Source organism: Branchiostoma floridae, chromosome 16 (genome assembly GCF_000003815.2).
Source record: "Branchiostoma floridae strain S238N-H82 chromosome 16, Bfl_VNyyK, whole genome shotgun sequence".
Taxonomy (NCBI): Eukaryota; Metazoa; Chordata; class Leptocardii; order Amphioxiformes; family Branchiostomatidae; genus Branchiostoma; species Branchiostoma floridae.
The window spans coordinates 14,601,146-14,624,200 of record NC_049994.1 but is presented as its reverse complement, the minus strand read 5'-3'; the positions used below and the strand labels follow the sequence as shown (position 1 = coordinate 14,624,200).

Genomic DNA, 23,055 nt, shown 5'->3' with positions numbered 1-23,055 from the left:
CTTATAGTGTGTTAGTCCTCATTACCAGCCCTAGCAACCGTTGCCATAGTAACCTGTTAGTCGACCTTTGGCCTGGTATCACCTTCGACCCCTGCCGTGTAGTGTTGTAACAGGAGTTTAAATCTGCTTGTGGTATATAAACTATGTGGCAGAAGGTATAAGAGCTCTACTGAAGGGATACAAGTTATGAATAAGTGAAACAAGATAAGCGATAAGATATAGGACAAGAGAACGTTTCCGTTGCCCATTAATGATGTTGTCATGGTAACGAGGGCATGCAATAACCGGAAATTATAGAAACAAAAGGTTGAAAGCAACGTATGATACCTGGCTTATTTTCATCAGGACCCGTGCCTTGGCCTTGGCGATGGGGTCAGACATTTGGGACATTTTGTCCGTATCAAAGTTTCTGAAGAGCGAGGCGGGCCCGCCCTGCCCAAACTGAAGCATCATCTCTTTCTGTGGGCAGAGGGCAAGAGTACGGTTAAGGGCTGCCTCAATCAGTTTGAGCAGGGTTCTCACTAGTCCAGTTGAGCGTAGGGGGCTTTAACGAGGTGATCTGTATCCCCTATGCTGTGATCTGTTTCACCTTTGCTGTGAGTTAGACCCATACGTTGTGTTTTGACCATGTAGAAGGCTTTTGTATTGTCTCGAAACAAAAAAAAAAACTGCAAAACAGTTGGCTTTATTCAATAAAATTTGGCCTACAAAATGCAGGAAATAGTGTCTGTACGTCATAGATTTATATTTTCCGGGAGGGATGTCCCAGACCTCCCTACAATGCTCATGCTTGCGCCATTTGATGCACTACTATTACTAAGATGCCCCCTACGCTGTGAAAAAAAATCTGGTGAGAACCCTGATTTTGCTTTTTTTATTTTTTTGCCGCAGCAGCACCTTCTGGGAGTTAGCTTTAGAAAGCTGTTGTTGGGAGGATTATCAAACAAAAAGGATAAAGCCAACATACCTTTGACAAAGACAAACAGAAAACAGGTGATATTTTCTCATTAAAAAAAAATCAGAAACTATTGCAGACAAAAACAACAAAGGATTAATAACATTAACTGACACAAGCGGTTTCGTATCATTTTCTTTCCCAAGTTGATACTATTGCACGATTAATGGTAGTACATGGGCAGTGTAGCATGGGTCTACGGTGATTGTTAGTAGCCATTTAGAATGGGCAAAGTTATGACGTTTCTTCTTGTTTCCTTTAATTATAAGATTATGGCATTTGTCATTGTGCAGCTTTGGCTCTGTGCTCCTGAGGAATGAGGGAATATAGTGTGAAAGAAAAAAGTTCTGGGTTCACAACAGTGTTGTAGCCAGCACCTGTCCTTCAGTCCTTTGAAGGAATTTTGCAGCTGGGGACTGAAAAAAAATTCCCCGTTCCGTCCCCTGGACAGACAAATATTGATATGTAAAGATATAAAAAAACTGAAACCCATGTGTTCTTCTTCACCAAACAGATGCCATTGAACATCTTAGTCTACAAGCAAAATTTGCACCTCAAAATGCAGGAAATAGTGTTTCACAGGGTCTTGATTTAAAAATTTTCTGGGACCAAGACCCCCTAGAAATGACGTGCAACGTCACGCCATGCCTTCGGTGCTCGATAGGATTCCCATTCAAAATCAAGGGGACTGAAAATGACTTCAGGCTGGCTACAACCCCGGTTCACAAGGAGAGGAGAATCGAGATGGAATGATATAAAAGGGTCAAAGCTTTGTGAAGTTTGTGGCCATGACAAAAAATAGATTTAAGCATTCTGTCCATCATTAAAATCTTCTTTGCAACATATAACAAGTCTGTTCTCCCTGGAACTGAAAGTAACGTCATATTAATGAAGTAAACTTGAAGGTGGGTGAAACAAAAATACAAACAAGATTAGACGGCAAGCTGTTATGGTTTACGATGTTACGTTTATGGTCAATAAGCATTAAATGAAATTTTCATTCCAGGAAAAAGGTATACAGAGGAATAGAAACAACAACAAACTACAAAGGTTAAAGAAAACATATGAAGCATAATAAACTATCACCTTTCCTGAAATGATTAAGCCCTCATCTTTTTGAGCCAAATCAAAGATACAATGTATGTGTCTGACAGAATTTTGAGTCAAACTTCATTCAGTGCGTCATTCTTTGACAGTATAAAGAAAGAAAATTTGCAAAGATTTGGGAAAAATTAACCCTTCCTGTTAAATTTTGATCAGTAAGTCTGTACATATTTCAGATCAAGCTCCAATACTTGTATAGATGTAAAACATTGACATATGGATAATACAGGTACAGCCAAAACACTTTTGTTGCAAAAATAATCAGTGTTCTGATGTTTAAGTCTGTTAAGTCTTTTTTTAATCATACATACCGGGCAGTACAGGAAAGGCATAGTAAACACAAACGGGCAACTGTGCGTGCAAGCAAGAAAGGTGAACATGCCATACAAATCAGAAGGTTTCACAGCAAACCAAACAAATGAGAGATAGTGCAATGAACAACGACAATTGATCAAACTTTCAAAACCAATCCAAGACATTCACAGCAAACCAAACAAATGAGAGATAGTGTAATTAATTAATTGATGGACCAATGCAAGAGATTCACAGCAAACCAAACAAACCAACAAATGAGAGATAGTACGAGAGATACTGACTATTGATCGAGGTTGGTTCGGAGGCGGCGCGGAGGCGGCCTGAGGCGTGGGAGACTGAGTCTGAATCGGAGGAGGCGGTTCGGAAACAGGGGCGGTCTGCTGGGGCGGCCATGTCCCCGGCTAGAAAACAAAACCATTTACATACATCAACAGGGCTCGAAATACTGGGTGGCTGTGCACCTTCGTGCACCCACCATTTTCTTCTGTGGGTGCACCCAAATATTTTTTTTTGTTTACGCAGGTAAAGATATCGAAGTATACTAGTATACACCATATGCCCGAAATTGGAGCTGTGCACCCAAATGTTTTTGTATGTTTACACATGTAAAGATATCTCAAGTATACTACTAGTACACACCATATTCTTGACATCCAAGCTTTAGAAAGATTGTAAAATATCTCTCATAGTAATTGTTTAAGAATTTGAAGTTGGAACTTTGGTTCATTGAAATTAGACACCTTATTATTGGTGCACCCAAAACTGGAGCTGTGCACCCAATTTTTTTCTGTGGGTGCACCCAAATATTTTTGTGGGTTTACGCATATAAAGATGTCAAAGAATAGTAGTATCTTTCAATCTTTATTCATCAAATCAACATTGCAGAGTTACCCCTGAGCAGTAGTGCCTTTGAGTACCAATGATTTTAAAGAATGGAGTATACATCATACAGCTTTAGAAAGATTATAAAATGTCTGTCATAGTAGTTTTTAACAATTTGAAGTTGAAACTTTGGTTAATCATTGAAATTAGGTTTTTCTGACATTGTACTTTATTTTATGTGGTACACCCAAAAACTTTGTGGTGCACCCAATCCTTAAAATGAATTTCGAGCCCTGAAACAAAATCAAGGATAGACGTACAGCGGTGTCACTACTTAAAACAATGGCCTCAAACCAAATACGACTACAGCAGCAATATAAAATATGCAAACTTAATTAATAATCGTGCAAGAGAGTGTGCAATAGAAGAGATTGAGAGAAGTCAGTGTTCCCTACCATGACTGCTTCACTTATGACAAGTAAATCTAGATGAATGCAAATGTACTTGACTCTGAATATGTGATGCAAGATTTCCTCATTTACCTTTCCTTCATACCTAACCCCATAACCAATACAAATTTGGCACCAAACAGCATACAAGATTATTATTAGAGAATTTCTTGTATCAGCTACATTCTTTCGTTGGTATTTGTTTTATATGCAATATGCTCCTAGCAAGCATTTTTCCAGACTAGAAAAACAGACAACAAACCATTTTTGAAACCTTCTCTCTACTCGGCTATAGTACCATGTTGTTAGCTGTTTTTCTCCAGAGAATGGACGAGCGAATAACATCTTTACGGCTCAAAGTTGTAGAATAATAATGCGGGACCTTGTAACCGAATTTGGTATCTAACGGCAGATGTAGAATGGAGAAGGTCAGCAATAGAGAGGTCATATCAGGTCAAACCCCATTCTCTGTCCTAACCTTTGTGTCAGCAGGTGCTGTTACCTGTTGCTGTTGATGCTGCTGCCTCTGCTGTTAAAGATTTGTTTTTCTGTCTCCCTCATTGTATGTGAGCACATGTTGCTAACTTTCATTGTTAAATCATGTCAATGAATTTCAGAAGGTAGACTTAGCATGTAGAGGTCAGCAATAGAGAGGTCATATCAGGTCAAACCCCATGGTTTGTTCTAACCTTTGTGTCATCAGGTGCTGTTACCTGTTGCTGTTGATGCTGCTGCCTCTGCTGTTCCTGTTCCCGCCTTTCCTGTTCCAGCAAGTCTTCCAGCAGCAGCGGCTGTTCCTCGAGCAGCAGCCGACGTTCCTTCCTCAAGTGAAGAGCACCTGCTAAGGGGGAAAACACTTTCATTTCATCAACAACTACAATACATCAATTTTGACTTTAAATAAGTGCTGGACAGGTGTCTTTTCTTCAGACAACAGCTAACTTTCCTTCCTCAAGCGGAGAGCACCTACTGAGGGGGGAATACTTTCATTTTACCAACAACTACACTATTATGAATGCAATTTAACACTTTATAACCGTACACAAAATCAAAAGCTTTCGATCAGTCCGCTGATCCTTTTCAAGATGCAATGGCCCAAAGCCTAGGTCACACATCCAGATTGGAAGTGTGATGTCAGCAAAGGGTCAAAGTTGCTTGGAAAGGATAGGAAGACTGGTTGAAAGCTTGTTGGTAAGTGCTTTAATTTTACTGGTGTCTTTTCTTCGAGCAACAGCCGACGTTCCTTCCTCAAGCGAAGAGCACCTGCTGCGGGGGGAATACACTTTCACTTTACCATCTACACAATAACAAGTCTGAAAAATGCTGGAGTCTTTCTTTTCCTTGATTAACAGCCGACGTTCCTTCCTCCAGCGAAGAGCACCTGCTGAGAGGGAAGGGGTGTCAGGGAACACTTTTATTCTACCTTAAGCACTTTTACTTGACCAACTATGCTACATGAATTATCTTATCCTCCAGCAACAGCCAACATTCATTCCTTCCTCAAGCGTAGAACACATGAGAGGGGAGGGAGGGGCACTTTTACTCTACCTCAGGCATGGGGGAAATCACTTTTACTATTTCTCAAAAGTAAAGCAAATGACAGGGAAAAATAACTTTCACATTGGAATCAAGAGAACACAGATGGGAAATATTCTTTTAGAGCCAGGAGACTTATTGGGACTTTTCTGCTGTGTTTTTCCAACTTTGAGACCATTCTAAAACCTATAGTGGGAACGCCATATTGTAGTTAATACAAACACAAATCTTGGTCAATTTGGACAAGATATTCCCTTTCCTGCAAAATGCCTTTCCTCAATAAGTTAAGGATTAAGTCTGACATACATGAAAACATATTAGTTTTTTTAATACCTTGTAGCTGTCCTGCAGTGGGTTGGATGAGCCCTTGACTACTGGGTGTCGGCATGCCGATGGACACTGGAGCGCCCCCTAGGCCAGTCTGCATACTAGTACCTGCAGCTGATGTCAGAGGTGGGCCACCCTGTTGCGCCATACTTGTCTGTAGACAGCTGGGTGGCTGGACAACCGCAGACGATGTAACCCCCACATTCTGGAGTTCTGCACTGGGACCTGGTATACTACTCGTGGCGGTGGTAACGTTACAGGAAGAAGCAACGGTAGGCTCTTCTTTTGTAACCCCTTCGAGAACAATACCTGATTCTGAGACACTGGGGTCTTTCTCAAGAGACTGTTGTTGCGTTGAGGAGGCTTGCTGTTGCTCTCCAGTCTTTGGGCTTTCCCCAGACACTGATTTGCCTTCTGCAGTGTCCCCTGGACTCTCTTGTTTCAGACCATCTCCCTGCTGACTGGGTTCTGCTGACTTGGGTTCACCCTGGTTCTGTTGGCCCTCTGTCCCAGCATTCCCTGCAGCACCCTGTACCTCTCCCTCTTGCTTCCCAGAATCCTCTCCTCCAGTTGTTGGGTCCGTCTCTGCTTTTATTTCGTCTTTTACTTTGTCTGCTTCACTTGCAGGGGAGTTTTCTTTTGTTGCATTGTTTGATCCTGTGTCCTTCTGTTCAGGACTTGCGCCATTCTTTGGAGTGAACTGGTTTCCAGTAGTTTGGTCACTGCTACCACTTGCACCAGGCTGTTCCATCTTACTGTCCACCTCCCCCTGCTTTTTCTCTTCAGGCTGTTTCTCCTTCTTCTGATCCTCCCTGGGGTCACCCATGATATCATTGAACATCTGCTGCTTATCCAGTTCAGGGTCAGCATATTGTAAGATGTCAAAGTCGTCTCCGCCAAGGAAGAGCTCGTCATCGATGTTTGCATCTTGAAGGTCGTCATGCGATGGATCTAAGTTTGTCTCATCCCCAGTTGGAGGCGGCTGGCTACTCTGTTGTTGCTGTTGTTGCTGCTGCTGTTCTTGTTGTTGGGGGTTCATGCCCTGGTTCTCAGGGGCTCTGCCTGGCATGCTGGGAAACGGCTGCTGCGATGCGGAGGTGAAAGGAGGGTGGGGCGGTCCCGGATGGAACGGACGAGGGCCCATCTGGTTCAAGCCGCTTGGCACCCCGTTGTTTTCGAACGGAAACTTGGCCTGGTTTTCCGCCATTTGGCTCTGCCGTCCGAGTGGATCAACGAAGGGCTCCATGGAGGTCGGAGGCTGCATGCCCGGGGGAGGGTGCTGGAGCCTAGGCTGGGGTCCCATCATCCTCTGCTGGTTTTGCTGCATCATCAGGTTGCGCTGCTGCAGCCTCTCCTGGACGATCTGGATGTAAGGGTTACGGGGCCTTTCCCCCATCATGCCGCCCGGCACCGGGCCCTCATCAGGCCTTTTTAGCTCGATGTATTGCTGACCTCGGGGGCCTTGGGGGAACGGACCTCGCGGGTGCCTCAGCTGGAGCGGGATGTTTGCCTGCATGTCGTCGCCCGGCTGTTGGCCGGGGAAGTTCGGGCCGGGCCCTCGTGGGAACTGCATCTGACCGCCGTCCGGCCTGTTGTCGCCACCAAACTGCGCCTGCATCCTCGGGTTCATGAACATCTGCCCGCGGGGAAGGAAGGGCGGTCGCATCCGCTCCTCTCCCGTCATAAAGGGAGGCCTCTGTCCCGGCGGGAAGGGTTCGTGCATGTCGCCTGGTTGGGGAGGCCTGTCTCCAGGGAAGTTCTGTGGTGGCCATGACTCGGGTAGCATGTTGCTGGCAGTGCTGGTGGGTCCGTGTGGCCCTGCGTAGGGGGGAGGCGGCCCCTGGGAGTCCTCTGGTGACCAGTGTCTCAACGGGATCTGTGCACCAAACTGTTCCTCCTGTAGACACCAGGGAAAAGTACAAATCAATTACATTGAAAATTTATAAAGCTTTTTAATCATCACAATTACTACATATTCAACTGTCCAACTTCATTCCTTGCTAACAAATGGGTTAGTTGAATGGGTGAGTCCAATTTGTTGTGATGAGAAGCACAGGTTAACTTGATGAACTTTCAACTATGACCCTACCTTGACTTGCTCCATCTGCTGGCGTTGCCTGCGTCGCTCCTGCTGTTGTCTCAGCAGTTCTCGGATTTGCTGGCGTTTCTCAATCATGCTCTGTACCAGAATAAAGATTGTCAACATTACATCATTTCTTAGTTTTCCTTCAAAATACTATTTCTGTGAAAAATACTTGGAAAATAGAAGGGGAAACTAATAAAAGTTCACTCTAATATCTAACCATCACGGACAGAATTGTGTGACTCTATCTTACAAGTTTGTAAAGAAAGGACTCCTAGCTGTAAGACCTTAGTATTGAAAATTTTGACATGTGGTTTCATTTTCCTGGTGGCCTTTCTACTGGAAATTCATGACACTGCAACCACGTTTTCCAATTACCATGTCTGATTGTATCACAAAGTACTGTAACCAAAAACTTCAAATGCTGAGAAAATCCCTTTTCCTCTTCTGTCTCGAAAACATGTCCCCACAAAACTAACTGAATCTACAGTAACCCACCTGCATGGCGCTCTGGTTGTTTCCCCCCATCATGCCCATCTGCTGTTTCAGTGCGTGCTGCGAGTCCGCCGGCATGACGGGCCCTGGTCCCTGTCCCTGCATCCCCTCAGCGAACACCCTCCCCTGCTGTGACAGGTGGTACCTTCTCTCCATCACAGGTCGGGGCTGGACCATACCGCCAGGGTTACGGTCGAACGGTGGGGCGTTCTGCGGGAAGGGGGCTCCGCCCTGCTGTTGCCATGGTCCCTGTTGCCGTGGGGACATCATCCCGCCCGGTCTGGGGCCGAACGGGTCCTGTGGGCCGACCATCCTGGGTGGGAAGGGTGTGTTCTGCGGAGGACCCGGGTTGAAGGGGTCGCTGTCCTGGGTCGGCCTTGGGGTGCCGGGCTGCTGCGCGTATGGGTCGTTGTCAGGGAGGGTTGGTTTGGGGAAGGGCCCAGATGGGCCGACTGGTCGTGATGCTTGGGAGAATGGTGGACGCCCAGGTGGCGGCATGAGCGGGTCTTGCTGACCGGGTGGTCTTGGAGCCGCCGGCATTTTGAAGGGATCCCTGCTTGGACCAGGGCGGGGTGTGCCTGGCATTTTAGCATATGGGTCATCCTGTACAGGAGTGGGTTGGTATGGGTCACCACTGGGTTGTGACATGGGTGGGATGAAGGGGTCATTCTGGGGTGGGGGCCTGGGTGTGCCAGGCATGGAGGCATATGGGTCATCAGCGGGCAGCTGAGGTCGCTGGGCCATCTGTGAGAACTGGTCATCCGCCGATGCCCTCCGTACAGGCATGGATGGACGTACGAACGGGTTGGCTTGCGGGCCTGGTCTTGGGGTCCCCGGCATCTTAGCATAGGGATCGTCGCTGAGGGACCTTTGTAATGGAGGTCGCTGGAAGGGGTCCCGATTCCCGGTTCCTGGTCGCGGTGTACCCGGCATTTTTGCGTAAGGGTCGTCGGACATTGTTGGTGGTGCGGGCCGCGGAGTACCAGGCATGTGGGAGTAAGGATCCTCGGGCGGAGGCCTCGACACGAAGGGATCGGAGTTGGACCTCGGTCGAGGGGTTCCCGGCTGTACCGCGTACGGGTCTTGCGGCGATGGCCGTGGTGTACCCGGCATGCGAGCGTACGGATCATCCGATTGGCTCGTCAGTGACAGGGACCTTGCTCGCGGCGCAGGTGCCTTAGGTGCAACGAAGGGGTCAGTCGAGTCTGCCTGCGGTGGATGTGGGGCCGCAAACGAGTCCTGGGCCATACTGGAGGGTGGTAAGGAGTCAGAGGTCGGAGGCAGCGGAGGCGGGGGCATCATGCTGGATTCTGATTGGCTGGTAGGGGTGCCGTTGTTGGGTCCGGACTTCTCCGGGCTTTCCTCCTCCAGTCTTTTCTTCTTGTTCTCGCGGAGTTCTGCTGTAAGTAAGAGGGACCGGTGAGATTCTGACTCTGGCATTGCATCAAAAATAGTCATAATGTGTACAAGTGACCATATGGCCAATGTAAATACATCTTGATGGTGCCTTAGACAGTCTAAAGAATGCTGTCCATAGTGATCTTTTTACACTAGACAGTTTTAGTTTTCCAAAGCAGCACATAGCATTGGTCTGTGGTTCTCTATCTACCTTGTCCTTTGTTCTTTACTTATGATGTCTCTTTCAAGAAGTAGGAATTCATGCTTTCAAGATATGTGCACTGTTAAACATGGAAAGACCTAGTGTTGAGAAAGGAAGGGGAGAGTCCCTGGCTTACAACATTTCTCTCCACAAAGAAACTGTTATTCTAATACTTTTAGACATGATTACCCAAAGAGAGACGTGTACCTGATTCCGACTTGGTTGCCTCTGCCGGCAGCTTTTGCTGCTGTTTCTGCTGCTGTGCCCTCATCTGCTGCAGCTGTTTCCACTTCTATTATCATTTACATGACCCTATATCAAGAAATGAGTGTCTAAGGAGAGACGTGTACCTGATTCCGACTTGGTGGCCTCTGCCAGCAGCTGTTGCTGCTGTTTCTGCTGCTGTGCCCTCATCTGCTGCAGCTGTTTCCACTTCTGCTCCTGCTCCGCCTCCCAGGCCTGACGCTGTTCCTTCTGTAGCCTCTGCTGCTGTTCAGTCAGCGTACGACCTTTGAGTTTGAGATACAACATGTGATATTGTTTGAACTTGTATTCATTAAGAAGCCTGCAGGTCGATTTCATAAGGGTTAGACAAAATATGCAACAAAGATACAGTTTACACTATAATTTTACACATACTTGGTACAAAATGCATTTTTAGGAAGCTAGCGTTGGGGCTATGTGTATGTATGGTGGTAGACTGCTCCTGCCATTGGGTCCACGGTAGGCCAAATAAAACAAACAAACAAACTGACCTGCACTGGGGCCCATCCTCACCATGCCGGGGCTACCAACCATCCGTGGCATGTTTGGTGGGAGACCAGGCTGGGTAGGGCTGGCACACATACCTGAGGAAGGAAGGAATGAAAAATTGTTCATTTGTTCGTTCAAGGTGTGCGGTCTAACAGGGGTTGACCCACTGGACAGAGCCGCATGGAAGCGCGGTGTGAAGACTAGCCAACTGCTGCCTACCCCTGCGTAAGGGATCCCAGCAGCAGTATGACCAAATAATGCATAGTGAGTGAATGAGTGAAACCCTTGTCGTGCCTAGTCTCACATAGGACAGCAGGTTTCCTTGCTGTTTCTGTAAGTTTATGTTTATATTCTTACAGGGAGGAGTTGCTACCCCTTTCCTTTCTAACATGCACAAAGTACCTCCTCCAACACAGGACACCCATTCTTGAGTTATGCATTAATTTGAACAAAGAGCTCAAATGTAAGGCTGCAACCAGTCGAGCTAAAGGGACATCCCATATGAACGAATGACGGAAGGAAGCTTTATTTACGTATTTTGCTCTTGATGCACCCAGCCCATAAGGGCATATATTATATATATATTAAGACACCAAAACAAACAGCCTGTACGAATTATGCGTATGGCAAGACGACAGACTCTGAGGTACAAATTAACACAATCGACATACCACGGATTAAGGCAATAGCAGATAACAAACTTTAACCCACCTGGAAGTGGTATGTTCTGGTTCCCCCCTATTCCAGGATGGTTGGGACTGGACCCCATCGGGGGATGGCTGGGACTCCCCATGGCTGGGTGATTGGGACTGGAGCCCATGGCTATCTGGTTAGGATTCGGACAAACGACGTGATGATTGGGACTAGAGACCAGACCGGGATGGTTCGGGCTCGACACCATGCCTGGATGACTAGGACTGGATCCCATGGCAGGGTGGCTTGGGCTTGATCCCATCGCGGGTCGGGTTTGGTTGGCGACGATTCCCGGGTGACCTGGGCTTGAGACAAGGCCGAGGTTCGGGCCCTGGTTCATGCCCAGGTTGGGGTCGCTGGGCTGACGGGTGAGCGGCGAGGGCGGGGGCATGATTGGCGGTGTGTGGGGTGTGGGAGTCGGTGTGGAGGGGGGCGTGTTGCTGTTACTGTTGTTGCTGAGGTGCTGAAGGCCCTTGTTGGACAGGCTCTTCATCTTGGCGCGGTTGTCCTTGGCGCGCTGGAGGAAGGGCTGCTTCTCCTCTGGAGTGACCTTCCTCCACAGCTTGGCAATGGCTTTGGCTCTAGTGGGCCAGTCTAGGGAAAGAGAAACATCCACTTAATAGAGCAATTAGGCAGACTTCATCTACCATAGTAGTTTGAAACTATCCCCGCCTTCTGGTTCCGTAGACAAGATGTCAGCATTGTGGTTACATGGCAACACTGCAATTTGTATATTGGGAATCACAAAAACAAACAGACAAAAGCAGATAAGCAAAAATACATTTCGCAGCTATAATTATTAACTGTTATGAACAAGGAATAAACCACTTGGATAAAAACATAAAAGAGACATCCTTGATATTGGAATGTATCATATTTTAGGCCTATGATTAGGGCTGTCTCCAGCTATTTTTTTTTTCTGTCCGCTTCACTGTTTGGAAGCCCGTCTTGGTGATTTTCGTAATTAAATATGTCATTTCAAGATTTTTTCATCTGTTTCATGTCATGTAATTCAGATTTTTTTTCTGAAGTCTTTGTCCATCCCAACAAGACAGTTTCCATCAAAGGACAGGGGGCCAGGTCTTTTATACAGCTCTGCCTATGACATTACTGAATGCCTTACTGGTTTAAAAATATACGCTTAAGCAATACCAATGTGCCAGCATACCTGGGTACTGCTGCTTGAGCTCAGGATGCTGCATGTTGGCGTACAGCACAGCAGAGATGGTAGCATCATCCCCCAGCTGTTCCTCCTTCTCCCACTTTATGACATTGAACTGGTTCCTGGTCATCCCCTCGGCCGTCGACCCCTGCTCCCCGTCGGGAGGGGGGCCCCCTCCGGCTGGCCAGGGGCTGGGGGGTTCGAACGTGGGGCTGAACGGGGAACCAAGCTCTCCTCTGGAAATATTAACAAGGAGGTTGGTTTTAGCATTAGTTTTACACAAGGTATTTCATCTTAACCACAGACCCACACGTATCTACATTATTTTGTATTTCTCAATAACACCAAGTTTTTATAACCAGCTGAGGCTGGAGGTCTGAACCAAGCTCCCTTCTGGAAATATTGACATGGAGGTTTGCTTTACTGTTAGTTTTACATAATATCATTTCAGAAACAATTTGTCATTGATAACACAAAGCAGAAAACTAAGTGAGTAAAACTAACATCCGCTTGCAAAATATCAGTAACTTTTAATGTTATTGGCAAATGAAGCTAAAAATACTTCTGTATGGTCAAATTTGCTATTCTTCCCTTTCAATTGGGTTTTTACACCAAGTTTGTTACATGCACTGGTGCATGTAACAGCCAACATTCAAAACTACATTGTACCTGCATCAGACAAGCTTTCAGTTCAAAAACCATGTTTCTACTAGATATATATATGTTTAAATATTCTTATTTGTTGCAAGGAGAATTATCATTTTGCAAGGAAAGTAAGCTGTTGGATTACATGACAAGTATCACTGAAGTCTCTGAATGAAGGTATTTTAGCCCCACCTGGCAAAGTCCTGAGGAAAGCCAGGCTGCGAAGGCAGAGGAAAGGGGGGACCACCAAGCGGCAGGTTTGATGGTGGAGGAGGGCGCGGCATGTTGTCATGGAAACCAGGGTGTGGCTGAGGCATGGGTGGTCCCATGGGGTGGCCCATGGGAAATGTAGGCTCCTGACTGGATGCTGAAACAAAAGAGAGAAAATTGTAACATCTAAAAACTAGACAAAAATTAATTCCCATTTCCAATCAATGCAATGTCTGCGTATCTGCTAGTCTCACATATCCAGCTAAGTCTAAAGGTACCCTTACAAATTGTAGCGTAAACTGGGTTCTATGATTGACCCACTTACAGGAAATACTCCTAGACTCAAATTAGTAAGTGCAGTGGGGTACTACCAGCTTTACATCTCATCTGAGAGAAACCCATAACCGAACAAATGTGATAATCATTTTCACTTCTTGAGTAAGGAAATAGGTATAAAGTGCCTTTCCCAAGGGAACAATATTGGGGCTTGCAAGGTATCAAAACCCAAGACCTTTTCATTCAAATTCAACCACAAGGCTATCATAACACTATTTTTTGGCCCAATCCTTAGCAGACATCTTACTTGTGGGAGTGCCAGGCAGTCCTTGAGGTGTGGGTGTGCCCTGTTGTTCCCTACTGTCGGGACTCAGAACCTCTGAGAACAGGTCTTCCACATCCTTACTGTCCATCTCAGCCAGACCTGCAGTTCACATGGAAAATATAAATCTATCTGTAGACTACTTTACACATGGAAAATATAACATTGATTTGTAGACTACTCAACTTTACACATATAAAAATGCAAGATCTATTTCTAAGACTATATTTTATTCTTATCATGATACTGCTACCAAGTAGGCTTGCAGTATGAATTGCTAGAGAAATTCAGCATTCAAATTTGAAAGGTTATGTAACTGATAAATTTGAAGTCATTATTGAAGCAGCCTAGCTGTTATGAAGTTTGAAATATACACTGTCCCTTCAGCAGTGTTGTATGGACTGAATTCTCCATCATTTCTCACGGCCTAAATTAACATTATCCGGATGTCCAGTGCCCAAAATTTCACTTAGGGTCTGTACCTAAGAAAAATTCCTTGAGTAAGGATTTCATAGGCTCTCTGCTTTGAAAAGAAGCATTGTTTATGTAAAGGATGACTACGTTAGGGCAATATAAAGAGTCAAAATTAAAGGTTCAAAAATGATAACAGACTTGTTCATGTGTAATATGAAAGCAGATGAGAATAAGAGACTTAAAGCAACACACACATTATTACTAACGTATTTTCTTGAATAAAGTACGCATTGTTTAAACGGTTCAAAACTGAATGTTGCAGTAGACGATTGACAAGTTTATAGAGACAATGACAGTGTAACCCTACATTATTTTATGCACAATAATCTCGGAAAAACATCATAAATTTGACTTTATCCAGTTCAATGTCTCTTCAAAATTGGTGGAGAAGGGTTGCATACTTTCAGTCCCAAAGATCTGTCTGACACTTGCCTCAAATCAGGGGTGCCTATTTTAATTGGGGTACATATTTTATTTAAGAAAATACAGTAATACTAACCATTAGTGGCTTTTGTATTTCTCCAGCTACCTACACAACACAGTTGTTTGTTTTGCTATTCAACAATTCACACATGGGCTAAGTGCTGAACCAGGACATAGTGATAGGACAAAACACCTGAATTTAACAAAAGGTTATCAAGACCCATGCTACTAGATTTAGTAGGCAAATCTACTGGTCTTTAATGCTCTGTGAAATTCTCAAGTCAATTTAACCCCTTTCAGGCAATGGTAAAAGGACACTAATACATATAAAATTATCATGGCAAGTTATTCTGAACTGCTGATAATCTATGGTTAGGTTAAGCAAAGGGCCATGCAAAGCTGCCCCAAACTCAGAACAATGTAGTGATAGAAAAACAAAGGTGAGCATGATAGTGCAGACAACATAGACAAGGGTGGTGTTAGTCGAAGGGCGGCTCCCCTACCTTCAGTAACCATTTTATCTAGCGCTGCAGGACTGAGGATATTTTCGAATTGCGGGTCTAGGTTATTTTCCTTGCTGGGATCAGACTGGTTTTCCCCGTCACCGTTCTGCGAACCCTGGGAGTTTTCTGCGTGCTCGACAGCTACTGAGGCAAGATCCAATCCTAGAGAGGGGGAGAGAATTCGTGCAGAAGGCTTAGAGGGAGCGGAGAGGCTACCACCACAGCTATGTACAGCAGAAGAGGCCACCAAGTTCTTAGAATAGCACTGCAAGCCAGCTTCTATGGCCACCTTATCACTAGTAGCTGTGTTGTAAAGATGAAAGGTAAATCACAGCCCTATAAAAACAACTTTGGATGCATTGCTTACTCTTGACAAGAAGAATTAAAAGAACAAGCATTAGAGAAAACAACCACAGCAACCGAAAGTGTAAGAGCTTTCATAGAAAAAGATTTATAGAATAACCTATAGAGACAAATCTGAGGTTTCAAATCCTAATAAAGCCATAAAGCCCTAAATTTGCGGCTTAAAAACTGACCTGGTCGTACAAAATTGAAACAGTTCTGGTCTTCAAAATCCGCCATTTTCAAGTTAACAAATGGCATGACTTAAACTCTTCTTTACCGCTAAAAATATTTGGCCATGATACCTAGCTTCTTAAGCACAAGGGCCAATGTTTTTGGGGCAAATTTAAAGATAGGTGAACAATTTATAATATGCTCCCCAGCACATGGATACCATTTTGACTTTTTTTATTCATTAGTAAATTTATCAATAAAACCCCTACGTGAAAGACAGAGATGTGAGAACATCTGAAAAACAGACTCTTGTCACTCCTCACCTTCTGTAGCCTTGCCGAGGTCTTCCCCCATGAGGACACTCATAATCTCATCATCATGTGGCAGCTCGTGTGGAAGCAGACCCAGAGGGTCGTCCTCGGTCATCTCGATCTCACCGGTCTCTCCCATCTCCCCTGAAGGGTAACCAACAACTTGGTCAGACACCTTCATGGAACCTTAAATACTGTAAATCACTTTATCTTCACGGTACCAAATTTTCACGGTCTGAGAAAATTGAACTTGTTCTCGGAACTATATGTTCACTGTCGAGGCAAGTGCACATGAAAAAAGTCTGTGAATTATTTTTTATCGGTAATGATAAGTTCACGTTACAGTCGTCACCGTGAAAACAGTGAACATAACATTACAGTGAAAAAATCAGGAATTACAGTATTCAAAACAAAATGCTGATAATGATCAAAGGCGTCCACAAGTCCTTCAAGAATGCTCTCAGTTTTTCGAGGGTCATCCTCGGTCATTTCGATCTCGCCAGTTTCTCCCATCTCCCCTGAAGGGTAACCAACAACTTGGTTGGACTGTTTCATGGGACCTTTAATTTAAAACAAGACGCTAATAATGATCAAAGACATCCTTTTCCACAACAAGACTGTCAAGACATCTCAATTTTGTTGTCCAGAAGTTCTCCAAAAATGCTCTCCTATCTCTCCTGAAGGGTAACCAACAACTTGGTTGGACACCTTCGTGGGAACCTTAATTCAAATATATCAAACAAGGTTTATACCTTAGAACCACTAGTGCAAATGACATGCTAGACTCAAAATGTATCTGTGTACACTTGTCTGTTTTTATGTAGTATACGTAGTCGTAATAGACCTTATGAAAGTCAATGTACTTTTCTTGTATCAATTAAGATTTCATTCATTTCTTCAGTATATCTCCAAGTTATAGAGCTTGTATCCTGTCATGAGTAAGTGAGAATGTAAAGACTGAATTTTATTTGAATATTGTTCTAGCCTTCATAAATGCATACAGACAACAAGTCCTTACCATGGTGAGGATGGTCCGTGTGAGGAGGTTGGTTTGCCAGGAACTGCGCATGTTGTGGCCCTGCATGTGGTTGCGGCTGTCCTGCAATACCACCAGGAGCAGTTAGGGGGAACCCTTCCGCACCAGCAGGGTGCACAGGCTGGTGCATCATGGGTCCCTGGGACGTACCACCTCTCTCCTCGTCCGAGGGGGTGTCCAGGTTCACCTGCCCGTCTTTAGTCCGACTGGTGTCTAACAAACTTTTGCCGAAGAACGCCTCCTGTGGATAAATGGTAGGTTCCTTTAATTATGAAATCTGTTTCTGTTCCCTTAAATCAAGGAGCCTGATAAAAGCTCCTTGCTTAAATGTTAGCTAGCTTTAGTAATACATTCAAATTAAAAGCTGAAGATTTCAATCCTCTTTGTATTGTTTACTGTTAGTGTTAGAAAGTAGTGGTACATCTACTAGATAGACTCACTGTAGGGAGAACATACATGTTGATCAAAAAGACAAACATGTGTCCATACTATCTTTGCAAAGAAAGTACTGTTTTTGTCTCTGTTTGTGGACAGCATAACTAGGGATGTTGTGGAAGGATCTTTGCAATATTTGGTGCGTGGGCAGGTATTGACAAGTATGTTTGACATGTTCGATTGCCCTAGACACAGTGGATAGCAAAATTATATGGCCTCAAAAAGGCTACGGAACTGCCTTAACCCTTTTAAGATGCTGCCATTCAATTGTTACTCACTTGTAGATACTCAGGATAAGACTCCTTCAGCCCAGGTTTTCTTTTTCTCTTCCGTTTGGGCCGGACCACTTTTCCCGACAGGGGTGCTTCAGGTGCTGGTATAGCTGGCATTGCTGCCGCAGCTGCAGCCACGGTCGGGCCAGCTGCCTCCAACAGCTGTTCTTCCTCTGGGGCATCCACAAAGTTCCCTGCTGTAAAAGTATCGGAGACTGAGACACATACGAAATTAATGTATCTTGTGGGACCATGATAAAATCACAAGTCATATCTATTTTAAGGCTTTTGCTGTAGATTAACAGTGCTATACGAGAATGGCAGTCTCTGTCACATAAGTCACAGCTGTAAGCTGACTCTGAGTTTTTCATTCATTTTTCATTGCAAATTACTTTTTCAGTAGATCCCCTTTCTTCTTCCCTACACAACAGAATAGCTTCTCCTGATTGGTGGATCACTACATTTGAATCACATTCCACGACTTGTACACAGTCATGTACCAATAAAAAAGATTTATATTATAACATCATCTGACTCTAATGTATAAATGTTTGACATGTAAGAAAATCAGTTACCTTCTCCCAGGGAAGCGGGCGGTGCCCTAGCAACTGTTGCCTGGAGACCAGGTGCCATGCCTGTCCTGGGAACGGCCCCTCGTCCCCTCCCCATGAAACTGGGCCTGGTTCTATGTCTGGCAAAGAAACCACCAATCCCTGCAAAACGGGGTAAAACAAGGTAAACATTTTGTTTTCAGACATGTGTGTACTAGCAACTGGCCAGGTATCTATTCTTATTCTTGCTCAAGTTTAGTTTTCTGATCACCTCTCTTGATGCACTATCTGGCACCCAAACATTAAAATTGGCACTTAAATATTTTCACAAGCAAGCACTTGTAAGTTTGACAACCATTGCACTGCTAATGCCTAAAATAATGCTGGGTGTAAGGACCAAACATTTTGACGGGTACACCAGCCAGGCTAATCTGCAAGGAAGAAATCTGGAACCAACCAGAGCTAAAATAGGTTACATACCAGGCTACAAGAAACAAGGAAAACTTCTTACACAAGAGGACTTTATTTGGACCCACAATTCCAGCTATTCTTTCTGTGGTCCTTAAACAGGAAAATCTTAAGAAATCAAGAAGGAGGTAGAACTAGAAGATGTTGTACCTGGTCTGAGACCTCTCCTGTACTTCCTCTTCTGTTTGGCTCCCCCCTCCCCAGGTTTGGTAGGGTCCGTAGTAGACATGTCCATGGAGTCGTCCCCCGGTTCATCTCGGTGGTGCTCGGGACCAGGATCAAAGTCTGGGTCATTCGCATCTGTCAGACATAAAGTGGACATTAGCTTACATGTAGCATATGACAAAATTCAGGATACAAAAAAAACTATGTCCCAACTAGATCTCTTTTGCATATCATTAGCAATGCTTGACCATAACCAGCAAATTCCGCAAAATCTTGTGCAGTGATCCAAAGGCCCCACTAAAAAGCACTCACTGATATGATTTCTTGGTTCTTTGGTATTTTTTTTGTCAACTCTGGTAAAATTTGACTGAAAATGTGAAGAAATAAATCAAGGGGATACCGGCTCTAACAAAAATGTCCTTTTGAGCTTGTAGACTCTTTCAAAAAGCTTGTTCTACACTGTGTGATGCTGTCTTTATGATTACGAATTAAAAAATAAGAGACCCACCTTTTCCCTCGCCAGTCCCCCTGTTCTAGAGCCTGGGACACCTCAGACTTGGGATCAGCCAGGGAGTGTAACAGGGACTGTCTATTAAGAAACCACCTGTCCACATAGACCAGTTTCTATTGGTACCCTAATTGGTCATTAGGCAGATATGACTGTACGGTACATCTAAAAGATTGTACTTTGGCCCTACCTTTTCCCTCGCCAGTTTCGCCCTGTTCCAGAGCCTGTGACACCTCTGACTTGGGGTCAGCCAGGGAGTGTAGCAGGGACAGACTAGCCGCCGCTGCAAGTCGCGGTCGCCTTCGCACCCGCTTCTGCTTGGGAGGCGGGGTGATGGACAGGCTCTCGATCTGCCGCAGCCCCGTCTCCGTTAGCAACACACCCTCCACTGAAAACTCCTGCGGTGGCCTCGGCTTGGATTCTGGAACAGCAACTCTACACCTTAGGCACGATTCTACATCTTTTTATTGATAATAAAGATCTTATTTCATACTTGAAAGAAATCAGAACTTCACTGGCACATTTGGTTTTTTATGCTATTTGTGTCCTTTACATGGTCTCTTTCTTAGAAATGATAAAAATGAATTTGAAATAACTGTTTGTATTATAGGGGGTGAACATATTATTTTTGCCGACATTCAAACATGCAGTAAGAGCAGAAAGTGCATTAATGTAAAGTTCAGAAGAAACCAATATGTTTGGAGAAATCATGCAATCACCCCCTTTTGTCTGCAGAAGTGCAAACTTTGTAGATAGTGTTTTTTTTTTTTTAGTGTTTAGTGTAATTTACCTGGTTCTGTGATGGCCAGTCTGGTGAACGGGTGGGCTGCTGGTCCCTTGGAGTCTGCCGCGCCACTGTGGACTGAGGTAGGAGGTGGGTGGGCAGGGGAGGGTTGGGTGCGAGGGCGACACATGACGCAGTGGTACCCGGCGTCTGCTGCTCTCTCTGCTTCATCTTCCGAGTGCATCCCGTCACATTCTGAGTGTAACCACCTGAAAAGATGGAATAGAACATTTTTGGGACTTCTACTCATAACGAGTACTGGCTATCTCACTGGAATGTAGTACATAGGCAAACAACACATCAGGGTCATTTCATGTGAGAGATTGCAGTGGAACTTTCAGATTTAGTAACTTTCCCTGTAGAAAAGGAGGGTCTGTGGTGATTGAAGTTTACAGTTGAAACTACTCTGCTGAACAATAGTTTTAAGATAGAAAGGACACACATATTCAAGGTGCAATGACTTTTCAGTATAGATATCAACAGGAAAATAAAATGCCAAAAACATAACAAGATTTGCTTCTGCAAAGTACAAACACAAGCTATTAGAAAAATCTGGTGAGTTGAATTTCTTCTGAGTTGGAGTAAAGCTTAATTTTCTCATCATATGAATCTTCTATTTCTACAATTTGGGAGACAAGATCAGATCCCTCTGTGACAACCCTCCCCATCTTACATAATGAGGAAGACCGAATGATTTCAGTCTAAAATTCCAGTGAGTCAAATTTCTTAAAGTTGGAGAAAACCTTGATTTTCTCAATACATAAATCTTCTATTTCTAGGCATCAGTAACAACTGTCCCCACCTTTCGCATTGTGAACACTGTATGATGAGCTCGTCGTCATGGTAGTTCTGATGACAGAGTGGACAGGTGACCATGGCGGCGCAGGGCCCACACTGGGTGTAGTTATTCTGCCACTTACAGTTATACCCTGGGGAGGTGGCACCGCACTGGGTACAACACACACACCTGCGAAAAAAATATAACCAAAGTCAATCAAAATGTTTCTTACATGTGACTTTTTTTGTCGCTGTTTTGCATTACTGGTAAATCGTCTTAATGCATAACTTACACAAGTTTTTGCAAAATTACATATAGGACACGTAAGACCAAACTGTAACTTAGGAGGGATTGATCGACTCACACTGGGATGAACCCCTACTTCATTTCTTTTGGGACCTCTAGCTTTTGGTCCTATCCAGTGTTTCTGACACACTTCTGTGGAAATATATTCTTCAACTGTGAAGCCATCATTGGGGCATCTAGATAGTTGTGTATGATTATAAAAGTGCATTGTACACAACCGGTATTTCAAGTATTGGCTTTCTTTACCATTCCTCCACAATCTTTTGTTATACTATGTTGTACATATGGAAAAGAAAGGACAGCAACTCACCATTTACATCTCCATCCTCCCTTGGGGACCTTGGTGAGGGGAGGGTCGAGGCAGTAGATGTGATAACTGACGTCGCAGTCGTCACAGAGAAGCAACCGCCCCTCGTCACTCGCCTTCCCACAACCCTCGCACACCGTACAGTCCAGGCACCGCCAACCCTTCGACAACACCACCTTGGTGATCTGGACATAAACAAGGAATAAACAAAAATGTCAATAATAACACCGTACAGTCCAGGCAACGCCAACCCTTCGACAACACCACCTTGGTGATCTGGACATAAACAAGGAATAAACAAAAATGTCAATAATAACACCGTACAGTCCAGGCAACGCCAACCCTTCGACAACACCACCTTGGTGATCTGGACATAAACAAGGAATAAACAAAAATGTCAATAATAACACCGTACAGTCCAGGCAACGCCAACCCTTCGACAACACCACCTTGGTGATCTGCAAATAAACAAGGAATAAACAAAAATGTCAATAATAACACTGTACAATCCAGGCACCGCCAACCCTTCGACAACACCACCTTGGTGATCTGGACATAAACAAGGAATAAACAAAACGTCAATAATAACACCTACACCGACTCTTTCTACTGTCTGTTGATGACGTCTGAGAAATTAACCACTTTAGAATGATCCAATTCTCCTGACCAACAAGTTTTCTCCATCAGCCATTTAGAATGTCAAAGGTAGCATAATTTAATCCGGCCAAGAGAAATGTACCACAGGAAATATTAGTCATCTTACCTTGATGTTGACACAGTAGGGGTGGTAACACTGGCCACACTGTGAACAGGACAGCAGTCTTCCCTCCGCGCTCTGCCCAAAACTACCACAGCTCACACACATGTCCTGGGAACAACAACAAAATTAAGTAATCTTACAACTTAACTCTTCTATTACAAATTCACAAAGACCTAATCCATCCAAACATGGGGATGGTCAGGAACGTTTTGTAAAACGTCTTGGTTCTTTTTTCGATGATGACTAAAAATGACGACTACAAACATTCAGGACAGTGGGCCCAAGCAGCTACTGAAAGTAAAATGTAAGAGTGATCTCCAATCAGTTAAGCTCAATGAAGAGCTATTCTGCAAATGGCCGTGACAGAGAAGACAGACATGTATAGACAGTATTTACAGGTTTATTGTATGAGGGAAATTCCCAATCCTAAGGACCACAACCCTTTCTGGTAAATGTGCATGCTACACACTAGTCACAGATTGTATGATACAGGCTATGTGCCTGACCAGTGAAAGAGTTGCTAAAGTGTGAGATAGTCTGTAACCAGACATACCTGCATCAGTGTGAACTTGTCGTCAGTAGAGAACAGCACCACCGTGGTGTGCATGCCCTCATCCTCATCATCATTCTTACTACTCTTGCTGGGCTTCTCTGGGGACGGCTCCGTACCAGACCCTCCCTGTAAACGGACACTTCTTTATTGCAGTTTCA

At 44.5% G+C, this 23,055-nt stretch overlaps 1 protein-coding gene across 1 annotated transcript in view; it reads right to left on the bottom strand.

Annotated features, from left to right (window-relative positions):
* The window catches only part of LOC118403620 (histone-lysine N-methyltransferase 2C-like), a gene marked incomplete in the record, with an annotated part of 57,515 nt that overhangs the window by 13,348 nt on the left and 21,112 nt on the right, over positions 1–23,055 (bottom strand). Inside the window, 24 exon segments of the mRNA XM_035802393.1 lie at positions 328–459; positions 2,656–2,775; positions 4,335–4,486; positions 5,515–7,405; positions 7,598–7,687; positions 8,090–9,486; positions 10,037–10,195; positions 10,442–10,534; positions 11,151–11,726; positions 12,301–12,530; positions 13,132–13,306; positions 13,733–13,849; positions 15,148–15,309; positions 15,987–16,118; positions 16,993–17,251; positions 17,724–17,914; positions 18,293–18,430; positions 18,887–19,036; positions 19,600–19,830; positions 20,200–20,402; positions 20,996–21,160; positions 21,588–21,769; positions 22,348–22,452; positions 22,898–23,023. Coding sequence (XP_035658286.1) covers positions 328–459; positions 2,656–2,775; positions 4,335–4,486; positions 5,515–7,405; positions 7,598–7,687; positions 8,090–9,486; positions 10,037–10,195; positions 10,442–10,534; positions 11,151–11,726; positions 12,301–12,530; positions 13,132–13,306; positions 13,733–13,849; positions 15,148–15,309; positions 15,987–16,118; positions 16,993–17,251; positions 17,724–17,914; positions 18,293–18,430; positions 18,887–19,036; positions 19,600–19,830; positions 20,200–20,402; positions 20,996–21,160; positions 21,588–21,769; positions 22,348–22,452; positions 22,898–23,023 — 7,176 coding nt within the window.